Source organism: Chlorocebus sabaeus, chromosome 16 (genome assembly GCF_047675955.1).
Source record: "Chlorocebus sabaeus isolate Y175 chromosome 16, mChlSab1.0.hap1, whole genome shotgun sequence".
In the NCBI taxonomy this organism is placed as follows: domain Eukaryota; kingdom Metazoa; phylum Chordata; class Mammalia; order Primates; family Cercopithecidae; genus Chlorocebus; species Chlorocebus sabaeus.
This window is the reverse complement of record NC_132919.1, coordinates 59,440,995-59,453,478: the sequence shown is the minus strand read 5'-3', so window position 1 is coordinate 59,453,478 and position 12,484 is coordinate 59,440,995. Positions and strand designations below refer to the sequence as shown.

Below are 12,484 nucleotides of genomic sequence, written 5' to 3'. Positions count from 1 at the left end.
GTGTTTACTTACCAGTTGCAAAAATGAGGCAATTCTGTAGAGAAGACTCTCGATTTTGATGCGTTCTATTTCCAAAGGACAAGGCCCTGTGAAGTCTGCCATGGAGTACTGGCCTAGAGAAAGAAGGGCCTCTGTGCAGTGCTTGAGGGCCATTTCATAGTCCTGCCTCTTAAGTGATTCACATGCTTGTTCACATGACTTTTCCGCTCTTCTGTCTTCCATGACTCAGGGACAAAAATCCTACAGACAGGGAGAAAGAACAAGAGAGGGTTTTTAAAACTTATTAATTATAAATTCTAGCCCCATTCCTATCTCAGCTGGCTTAATTATCTATCTGAACACTCTCAGCTAGCCTTTTGATCAAGGTCATGGCTAAGCAGCAGCTACTGATGCTACAAAATCTATACTTCTCTTTGATATTTTATTAAGTCTTTACTAAGATTCAAGCAAAATGTCAATCATAAGCCAAGATCATACCAACAATATAACAAATTTATAAATGAGACAAATTTAGAAATGAAATATGACTGTGAACATTGCAAAGTATTCAACAAAACATAAAGGATTCCCTTTCTTAACCAAAGGGACAGAAACATTTCATATCCAAACCTCCAAATTTCAGTTTTCTAATTTCATTCTCACAGTTATGTGACCATGACTGCAGAAAACCAAAATCTATACCATGCAGGATTATTTCCCACCAATTAAAAAACTGGTTGGAACTGTTTGAACTGTCCATTAATTCAATTCAACAAACATTTCTCGAGGGCTAGGCCCTGTGCTAGCAGCAATGAATACAAAGACAGGGCATGTCATCACTGCTTTCAAGAAACTCAGATTCTAGCAAGAGAGGCAAAGCACAAATGAACAATTACAAAAAAGACTTATTCCATCTGCCTAAAGGCATGAGCTGATTGCAAAAGGTGAACAGGAGTTCACCATACAGATGATAGAGAGAGCAAATGCGAGCTTTTCAGAGAGAAGAGTTCAAGTGAATCACCAAGGGGAGAAAGTACACAGCCTAAACTCAAGGTACAGAAGAGTAAGAGAAACTATGAATGACCTCAAATGCCACAACAAGAAACGAGGGTTTTATTCCATAGGCAATGGAACACGATGAAATTTTTTAAATAAGGAAGGAATCTATCAAATATAAGTCCGACCAGCTCTATAAAGAACTGGTTAGAAGTAGAAGAAACCACAGGTTTGCCACAGGGGAGGAAATGGCAAGCACTGCCATTAGTAAGAGATCACTAAAATAGTCCAAGTAAGAAATAGCAGGAGTTTACACATTGTTTCTCCCTAGCTATATCACTCATAGCAGGAGTAGTAAACTTGGACACAGAAGACCGACATCCTTTGACCCGACATTCACAATACTGTTTCAAACAGTCCCTCTTGCTGACCATCTCTCTCAGACTTACAGATTGCTTTCCATGCCTGCATCCACCTTCTCTCTCTCCTGCTCTTCCCTACCTTCCACCTTAACCAGCTGGCTTCATGGTATTTCTTTGTCCCTTCCGCCTGCCTCCAGCCTACATATACATTCTCTGCCAGCCTTCCCAGCTTTGATGACACATGGGCCCTGCCCTCTCCTCACTGTGCTACAGCCATCTGCTGCCAATAAACTGCAGTGCAAGATGAGGGGAGAAAAGTCATTGATGGGCAGCCCATAGAGAGTGGCAAGAGGCAAGATGACAGACATCTGAAGAGGTCTAAGCCCCTTCAGCTTTTGAGATTCTTGGTCTACCAAAACAGTAGAAATAGCTAGGCAATGAGATAAGGAAGAGTTCAAACAGGACTTCAACAATATCTGTCAGCATTTGTTCAATATTGGGGATTTACACATGTGGTACAATATAATATTCCCTACTTTTCTCAGTTTGGAATTTTTAATTAATTTTAACACTTTTTTTTGGGACAGGGTCTCACTCTGTTACTAGGCTCGAGTGGAGTGGCACAATCACTGCTCCCTGCAGCCTTGACCTGCCAGACTCAAGCAATCCTCCTAACTCAGTATCACAAGTAGCTGGGACTACAGGCATGCACCACCACGTCCGGCTAAATTGTTTTTATTTTATTTTTGTAGTGACGGGGTCTCCCTATGTTGCCCAGCCTGGTCTCAAACTCCTGGGCTCAAGCTGTCTTCCCGCTTCAGCCTACCAAAGTGCTAGGATTACAGGTGTGAGCCACTGCACCAAGCCTAAATTAACACTTTAATATAAAAAGAGAAATCTAATTGTGTTATTAAGATAACCTCCCCCCCCCCCCCCCGCCCCTCCAAAAAGAGTATTTATCCTTGGTCTTCTACAGGGTTTCCGTTTAAACTTCCTCAGGGGGCGGGGGAAGGGGCTGTAATTCCCAGTTTAGTTTAAGGGTAAGGGGATTTAAATATTTAAGTCACAGTTGGTATGTATGCTCCTTATACAAACATATATTGATGTGGGTGAAATCAATTATTCAACAAAAGTCAAAAACAATTTCTGTATCACTACAGCAGTGTTGCCCATTAGACAAAGAGTGGCATCACAAAATAATTACTAACTTATGATATAGTCCAGATATAAAATATCAACACTATTAACATTTCGGGCTTAATAATTTTTTGTTGTGGGCCGTTCTGTGCCCTGTAGGTTATTTAGCAATCATTATCCCTAGTCCCTACCAGCTGATGCCAGTAGCACATCCCCTGACTTGTGACAACCAAATATGTCTTCAGTGAACGTCTGGAGAGGGTAAAATCAGCTCTAGTTGAGAACTACTAATATAGACAAGCACACACTGCTTGCCAGATAACAGCAACACAAGATTCATAAGCCCATGGATACCAGAGGCCCTAGAATTAGCAAATCTTCCCTACAGAACTCCCAGCTCAGATCCAGACAAATAATACAAAAAGAAGTAGTAAGAAAACAAAGCTAATAATGTACCAGCTAAAATCTTTCTTAGGAATGAGTACAGCACAGTGATCCAGAGCACAGACTAGGAGCCAGAGGACCTGTGTTCAGAATTCACCAGCTGTACCACTCTCCAGCTGCATGGCCTGAGGCAAGGGGGTTTACATGGATTATTTCAACTTGCTCACCTCTAAACTGGGAACACAACTAATACCTACCTCCTGGGGTTACTGTAAGGATTAAGTGAAATAATACCTATAAAGTACTTAAAAGAATGCCTGGGACATAAGTGCTCAATAAGTGTTAGCTATTATTATGTCCCTAAAATTCCTTATTTTCACTTTATATAAAGCTTTTTTTTGGGGGGGGGGGGGGAACAGAGTCTCGCTCTGCAGCCCATGCTGGAGTGTAGTGGTGCAATCATAGCTCCTGTAGTTTCACACTTCAGAATGATCCTCCTGCCTCAGCCTCCTGAGAAGCTGGGACTACAGGTGCATGCCACCACAACTGGCTGATTTCTTTTTTTGTAGAGACAGGGTCTCACTGTGTTGCCTAGGCTAGTCTTAAACTCTTGGCCTCAACAGATCATCCCGCCTTGGCCTCCCAAGTGCTGGGATTACAGACGTGAGCCACCACACCCAGCCTATATAAAGCTGAAATCACTTTACTGATCTCAACATACAATAGAGTACAGACAATAAAGTATTATTCTATGTAATTACTTTACCTACTTGACAGAGGAATTATTTTCACCTATTTTCTCCATCTCAATACACGGTAATGATTACACAAAGAATAGCCATTGAAGAAATAAGTATATCTGCAAGTCACTGATAAGGATTAGCTAACCCTAAATCTGGCTATGAGGGATGATCACAAAGACTACTATCAACATTGATCCCCAAGCATATTAGTCAGAGAGATCTTGATAACATTAATATATAAGTAGAGATTAAGGGCAGAACTATGAATTTCAGGAGCTTTGAGAGGAAATGACTCAATTTATGACCCAGGTGCCTTCCTCAGAAGTGAATATCTACCCCGATTACCTTTGTGAATCAGGTCCTGATACCTAGTTTCCAAGGTCTACCTGAATCACAGTAGGGTCACCTAGCTGTAGTGTGGAACTCAATCCAACGCATGCTCCGTTCAGCTGTTTTTTCGAGTTTTTCAGAAAACAGCATGACCTTACTGTACCCACTCCTTCTGAAGAAGCTAAAGTGGTTTATCAAGCATAAAAGCAAAACTGTCCGTCAAAGTCAAAATGAGAAAACATCTCAGGCCATGCTAAGATGGACGATGGATAATACACAGTGAGAGATCTAGAAGTACTTCTAAACAAGGCCAGCTCCCAGATATACTTCAAGAGTATAGCTGACACCTTGTCTAGGACACATGGATACATCTGTATCTATTGTACATGATCCTGCTACCTGAACCTAACAGCCAGATTCAAGGGCAGATACTGACTAAGTTGGGTCTCTAAGGATTTTTCCCATGGGAACAGAGTGGCCCAGGGAACGGAAGTCACTGGAGCTGAGTCACATTAAGCACACTAATGTAGGAAGAAGCATCACATTCGCCCATTGCTGAGGTCCACCCCATCTGTCTTGACTCTTTCTCTTCCTGTTAAAAATTATCCAAACTTGGCTGGGCGTGGAGGCTGACGCCTGTAATCCCAGCCCTTTGGGAGGCAGAGACAGGTGGATCACAAGGTCAGGAGATCAAGACCATCCTGGCTAACACAGTGAAACCCTGTCTGTACCAAAAATACAAAAAATTAGCTGGCTGTGGAGGCACGTGCCTGTAGTCCCAGCTACTCGGGAGGCTGAGGCAGGAGAACTGCTTGAACCCAGGAGGCAAAGGTTGCAGAGAGCTGAGATTGTGCCTTTGCACTCCAGCCTGGGCAACAGAGCACGACTCCTTCTCAAAGAAAAAAAAAATTATCCAAACTTCTATCAAAAGAACATAAAACACTAATTTCCTGCAAACTCCTATCCCTATGAGAAACACTGACTTGGAGGATGTGACTTCACAAGCAAGAAAGCTGAAATCAGAAACCAGCACTCTAATCCAAATCCACTAACTCCTCTGATCTGCTGCTGACCTATAAAAAGAGACTAACACCATGCAATGAACATTAGTTGTTTTGCCACCAAATACCCATTCCCTTTCCTGGTAATAAAAGCCCACAATTTCCCTTTGAGAATTCACCTCCCCCCATCTCTCAGACCATGTGGTTCCTGTGTGGGGTGGCATGTGACACTAACTGGCCAATACGAGCCTCACAGTCCTGAACACAGGGATTGGCTCAGGGTAGGACATATGACCCTGTAAGAGCCAATGAGACACCACGAGACTTGCTGAGGCTTCTGGGAAGGAAACTGATACTCCTTCCAGCTGAATCTAAATTCTGAGAAGCTACAGGTGGTTGAATATACCGTAGCCATTTTTCTTACAGTGTCAGCAACTGAAGTCTATACAAGAAAACGCAGAGCTGATTCACAGGGAGAAACTGAGTCCTGATGACATCACCTGACCCCTGAATCCAGCTCTGGCTAGCTGTGCCTGGACTTCGAAGTTAGGTAAGCCAAGAAACTTTTTTCCAGCTGAAGTCAGTTTAGGTTGATATTTTAGGCAGTTGGAACCAAGACAGTCTTAACTTAGATAATCTGATCAGTACCAAATGAGCTGATAATTGTCTTGTAAAACAGTGTATACACGATTATTAATAACAATGATCATGTTATTTATTACTAATAACAGTAAGTGTAAAAAGAAAAAATAAGTGAGTATGGGAGACAAATGGCTTAGTGTGATATATGATTCTTCTGTGTCTTAAAAATATAAGCCTAGCTTTCCGTGCCCATAGTGCTCACACAAACACAGTAAATGTTGCTAAAACCCACCAGACTTTCTGTAAGAAGTGTGGCAAGCACCAATCCCACAAAGTGACACAGTACAAGAAGGGCAAGTATTCTCTGTATGCCCAGGGAAAGCAGCGTTATGACAGCAAACAGAGTGGCTATGGTCGGAAAACTAAGCCGATCTTCCAGAAAAAGGCTAAAACTACAAAGAAGACTGTGCTAAGACTTGAGTGTGTTGAGCCCAAACAGATCTAAGAGAATGCTGGCTATTAAAAACATCTAAGCATTTTGAACTGGAAGGAGATAAGAAGAGAAAGGGTCAAGTGATCCAGTTCTACGTGTCTTTTATTATTAAGACAACAAAATATTGAGTTTATGTTCAAAATATATTATACATACATATATAAGCCCAAAGCATTTGTTTTAACAACTTATAAAGTTACTTCAGTAATAACAACAAGCTTTTACTGAATGTTCATTGTCGATTACATGTACATAATCTAATTTAATCCTCACAATGACCCTATAAAGTAGATATTAGAATTGTTATTATCATTCCCATTCACAGATGAGGAAACTGAAACCCAGTTACACTGTAAACGACAGAGGCAGGATTCATGTCAAGGCAGTCCGACAACTCCTACTTTTAGCCATGACACTGATTCTGAGCCCACAAGCAACTAAGGTTCTAATGCTATTCCAATGGAGTAAACACTCAAAGTCCAGCACTCCCAAAAGCACCAAATGTGACAGTAAAATATCATCTTTTAATTCTGAAACAGAGTTAACATAGTTCTGCATTATAAAAAGTATGTCTGTGTTAATAACCACGATAGTGATTACCATTTTAAAAAATGTAAACACACACACACACACACACACACACACACACACACCCCAAGCCAATTATCTCCTTGGTTAAGCAAAAGTCCTATGTGTCTCAAGATGAAGGAGTGTATTAATTAGTACCATCTTTCCATAAAATGGTAAGAATTTGCATTCTTCCACAAAAGTCAACTTTCAGAGAGTATCCAATCCGTAAGTTACTTTTTACCACTTTTATAAAACAGAAACTTGTTCTAAAATTGATTCATCTTAGCACAATCTGACAAAAGAGAAAAATTGATAAATTTTCCCAAAATTAAACATTTTTGTACTATGAAAGACACTGTTAAAAGAATGAAAGACAAGCCAGAGACTGGGAGAAATTTTGTGCAAATCACTTATCTGAAAAAGGATTCAGGTCTGAACATAAAACTCCCAGCCGGGTGCGGTGGCTCACACCTGTAATCCCAGCACTTTGCAGGTGAATCACCAGGTCAAGAGATCAAGACCATCCTGGCCAACATGATGAAACCCCATCTCTCCTAAAAATACAAAAATTATCTGGGCATGGGGGCGTGCACCTGTAATCCCAGTTACTTGGGAGGCTGAGGCAGAAGAATCGCTTGAACACAGGAGGCAGAGGTTGCAGTGAGCCGAGATCGCACCACTGCACTCCAGCCTGGCGACAGGGCAAGACTCCATCTCAAAAAAAAAAAAAAAAAAGAAAAAGAAAAAAAAAGAACTCCCAACAGTCAACAAAAAAACAAATAAAAACTGGGCTAAAGATTTCAACAGATACTCCGCAAAGAGGATATAAGGATAACAAACAAGCACATAAAAGGAGGTTCAATGTTATTAACCATTAGGGAAATGCAAACTAAAGCCATGATTAGATACACCACATACCTATCAGAATGGCTAAATTAAAAATAATTGATAACACCAAGTGATGTACAGTAATTGGAACCCTTATACATTGCTAGTAGGAATATAAAATGATTTAGCCACTCTGGAAAAAGGGTTTGCAGCTTCTTATAAAATCAAATACACACACTACACTATATGACCCAGCAATCCCCTTTGCCCCTCAGATACCACAGAGAAATGAAAACGATGTTCACACAAAGATCTGAACACAAATATTCATAACAGCTCTATTCATAATTGCTAAAAAGTGAAAACAACTCAAATGTCCTTTAATGAGTGAAGAAACAGACCTCTTTGTGATATAAAACTACTCAGCAATAAAAAGGAACGAGCATTCAATATATGCAATAACATGAAATAATCTCAAAAACACTATGTCACATAAAAGACCCCAGTCTCAAAAGCTGACGTACTGTATGATTCCATTTATACTATCTTATCTCAAAAAGATGAAACTACAAAAATGAAGAACAGATCAGTGGTTGCGAGCAGGTATAGGTTGGGTAGGGGTAACTATGAAAGAATAGCATGAGGAGTTTTTAGGGTGATGACACTGCCCTGTATCCTGACTGGGTGCACATGTGTTAAATTAGTAAAACTGTATAGCAAAAAACATCAATTTTACTGCATGTTAATTTTTATGATAATATTGTAAAAATTATTTTTAAAATATGAATCTGAAAGTCACATTTGATTTTTTTTTTTTTTTTTTAAGACAGAGTCTCGCTCTGTCGCGCAGGTCGGAGTGCAGTGGTGTGACCTCAGCTCACTGCAACCTCCACCTCCTGGGTTCAAGCAATTCTCCTGCCTCAGCCTCCCCAGTAACTGGGACTACAGGTGCACACCACCACACCTAGCTAATTTTTGTATTTTTAGTAGAGAAGGGTTTCACCATGTTGGCCAGGATGGTCTCGATCTCTTGACCTCATGATCCGCCCGCCTCGGCCTCCCAAAGTGCTGGGATTACAGGCGTGAGCCACTGCACCTGACCGATATGATTTTTTAAAACTAAAAAGGAGATACAGCAGGATAAGCGTGCTACGAATAAACAAAACCCATGCACTTCCCTTCCTGCATATGTAGGTTTTAGAGGCAAGAATGGAGCCTCAGAAAGAACCTCTCCAAAAGGAACAATGATTGAGCTCACTTGGCAAAAAATGTAGAATACTTCTGAAGAACTCCATCATAGCTAGATGGCTGGTCCAGGACCAAAAGTAAATGCTGGAAGAAAAACAAAATCAATCTTTCCACTCCAAACCTCTGTCTGTGACAGTAAGAACCACCAGACCACCTTGAAATCAAGTCATGAAATATAATTTCATTTTAAAAATCAGTTATATTCCTCAAATTAACTTCTCTTGTTAATGTAGGTATAGTCTTCTTTGATCTCAAAAAACCAAATCCTTTGTTAATAGAGAGCCTTTAAGCAAAAGTAAACTGACCAAATAGCAAGAGACCACAGTAGTAACTAAAATTTCTTCTATCTAAATTCAAGATGATTTCTGCATCTCTGTCTTATACATTTGCCTATTAGAAAAAATATATGTATCTACCACATAATTAACTTAGGTGCAATGAATTAGACTGCATTTCTAAAGGTTTTAGAAGACTGACGAATTACATTAAACATCATCACTATCTCCTTTGACAGAAATTACTAACACCCGTAATTGGTTCTTAATCAGACCCCAAGATATCTTTACTTATTAGACTATATAAACAATTTTACTTATTAGACTATATAAACAATAAAACTTAAAGGACAAATATAATAAAATGCACATTTCATTATATAACAAAACAAAAATTTAAATTAGAAGAATTGCTAGAAAAAACTGGATATCTACATTTCTTAAGTTAGTTATTTGCCATTAATTCTTCTAATTGTTTTCCTTGTGGAAATTAGGTTACTAACCTGAAACTAGAAAGTAAATACACTTTGGGAGGCCCAGGCAGGCAGATTGCTGAGCTTAGAAGTTCGAGACGAGCCAGGACAACATGGCGAAACCCCGCCTCTACCAAAAATACAAAAAAATTAGCTGGGAGTGGTGGCACACACCTGTAGTCCCAGCTACTTGGAAGCTGAGACACAAGAATCACTTGAACCCTGGAGGCAGAGGTTGCAGTGAGCAGTCAGCAGAGATCATGCCACTGAACTTCAGCCAGGATGATAGAGCGAGACCTTGTCTCAAAAAAAAAATTTTTTTATTGTGACAAAAGACAGAAAAGCCAAATTGATACATCATTATTATTATTATTATTATTATTATTATTATTATTAGAGACAGAGTTTCACTCTTGTTGTCCAGGCTGGAGTGCAATAGCGTGATCTCGTGATCTTGGCTCACTGCAACCTCTACCTCCCGGGTTCAAGAGCTTCTCCTGTCTCAGCCACCCGGGTAGCTGGGATTACAGGCATGCACCACCACACCTGGCTAATTTTGTATTTTTAGTAGAGATGGGGTTTCTCCATATTGGTCAGGCTGGTCTCAAACTCCCAACCTCAGGTAATCTGCCCGCCTCAGACTCCCAAAGTGCTGGGATTACAGGCATGAGCCACTGCACCCAGCTGATATATTATTAAAATAACCCAAGTGAAGAGGAAGAAAGCCTATCAGAATGTGCCCCTTTCCCCACTGAGCAGCAAGGCCCTGGTGAGCCAGTGTGGCCAAGGTGTATCATGCTTCCACATGGAGAAAAAGTATTACTTTCGAGATGGCACAATAACTCTGAAATGCCTGTAAAATAATGTCAAAGCTCATTAACAGATATCTGGGCCACCACCAATCTGGCTACAACCTAACTTGCCCATTACCCCAACACAGGTCCCAGGTACATAGTCAGGCCTCTGAGATACTGATAACATTGTTCCCTCTGTCCAGAACATCCTTTCCTTACCTCTCTCTGGACCTAAATCTACCCAGATTTTAACAAATGCTTCAAGATCTACTTCTCTAAGATGCTCTCCTCCCAAAACTAAAATAGCATTACTTCCTATAGAATTAATTGGCCTCTGAATCATCTATTATCTTGAATTAAATGTATTGTGTAAAACGCCTTATCTGCCCAACACAACTATCTTATAAATTAGAGTCCATTTTACACCATTTTTATCCCCATGACAACCATTCAATTCACTAAAACCATTCCATAAATAATTAAATTTCCCAAAGATGACCTAAAATAGCCTAAATGCCAAGCATACCAAGAACTGTCCTATACCAAATTCAGTTCTCATTAGCATGTCAAGTCACAAAGAGGCATGTTGTATTACCTTTAAGTTCATCTGCATTTTTCCAAAACTGGAATCTATATGGTCCTATAGTATATACAGGCAAAATATTCTGCAAAGTAGTTTTACTCATTGTACTGTGCTTAATATTCAGTCAGATTTGCACTTTTCGCTAAAACATGAAATCACTGAGTATGCAAGAAGCATTAGAAGAGAGACTAAGCCTACAGAGAAGAAAACTAAAAACTAAGATCATCAACCATGCTCTATTTTGAACAATCACTTTCATAAAGAGGTAAATTCTCTTAAATTTCAGAATAAATGGAATTTAGTAGAGTATAAAACTGTTTTAAATACATAAAATAAATATTCTGATGGGCCTTCTGCCATCTGTTTTAGTGACTGAGACAAACTGAATTTTCTAAAAATTATATCAACAGCTAAAATTGAGATTTTTTTTTCCATCTATTACTTTGATTTTTCCTGAGCCATTTTTCAGGATTTCCAGCAGTTCTGGAGCTTCAAGAATTCCGAATTATTTCTTGAAGAGTTTGAGCCTCTTCCCAAATCACTTAACATGCTTATTAATTTAAAAGATATGAAGAAACAAAAAAGCCACACATAAGAAGCAAGCAAGGCTGGGCACAGTGGCTCATGCCTGTAGTAATCCCAGTATTTTGGGAGGCCAAGGTGGGCGGATCACGAGGTCAAGAGATGGAGACCATCCTGGCCAACATGGTGAAACCCTATCTCTACTAAAAACACAAAAATTAGCCGGGGTTGGTAGCACATTCCTGTAATCCCAACTACTTGGGAGGCTGAGGCAGGAGAATCACTTGAACCTGGGAAGCAGAGGTTGCAGTGAGCTAAGATCGCGGCATTGCACTTCAGCTGGGCGGCAGAGTGTGACTCCATTTCAAAAAAAAAAGCAAGCAAGCAAATTATACTAAAAGACTGACTTCTAGAAAACGTTACTGCTTGCCAAGAAAATGGTATTACTATAAAACATTGTCTATTCTTTTTATTTCTTGATTTTCCCTTCCAGATTACCTGTGTAGACACAGAATCATATTACTACCACCACCACTACTATCACAGCCCCTTAAAAGCCATCTTCAATTTACCAACAGATTATGTTCTAATGCTGTATTTTCAAATCAGACTTTAAAACTCAGAACAGAGTTTTCTATACAATGTTAACAATAACAATAAGATTACTGGGAAGATCTGAAGTGACAAAAGCAAGTTATAAAATAATATATATGGTATAATCCCATTTTATAAGTAAAAACAAACATTATAAAATAATTGTCATCTCATTTTTGTAAAACATGTTAAGTATTGAATATTTTGCATAAGAAAATCAGGAAGAATGAGAAACAGTCTAATCATGAAGAAAATATCAGAGAATCCCAAACTGAGGACCATTCTATTAAATATCTAAATAGTACTCCTGAAAACTGTCATGAAAAACAAAGTCTGAGAAGCTATCACAGTCCAAAAAAGACCAAGAAGACAAAATCACTACATTCATTGCAGGATTCTGGATAGATTCTGGAACAGAAAAAGGACATTAGTGGGAAAACTGGTGAAATCCAAATAAAGTCTAAAAATTAGTTAATAGAAATGTACCAACAATGGTTTCTTACATTTGACAAACATGCCATGGAAACTTAAGACATTAACAATGGGGGAAACTGGGTAAAGAGGTTATGAGAACTCTGACCTACGTGTCT

The 12,484-nt window shown here is 39.4% G+C and overlaps 1 protein-coding gene and 1 pseudogene across 5 annotated transcripts in view; one reads left to right on the top strand and one right to left on the bottom strand.

Annotated features, from left to right (window-relative positions):
* Positions 1 to 12,484, bottom strand: part of HELZ (helicase with zinc finger) — a 175,380-nt gene that overhangs the window by 148,840 nt on the left and 14,056 nt on the right. For all 5 annotated transcript variants that reach the window (XM_008012026.3, XM_008012025.3, XM_008012033.3 and 2 more), the window contains one exon: positions 13 to 240. In XM_008012026.3, coding sequence (XP_008010217.3) covers positions 13 to 222 — 210 coding nt within the window. In that variant the 5' untranslated portion in view covers positions 223 to 240. The remainder of the gene's footprint in view (positions 1 to 12; positions 241 to 12,484) is intronic.
* Positions 5,529 to 6,360, top strand: LOC103243164 (large ribosomal subunit protein eL42-like; annotated as a pseudogene).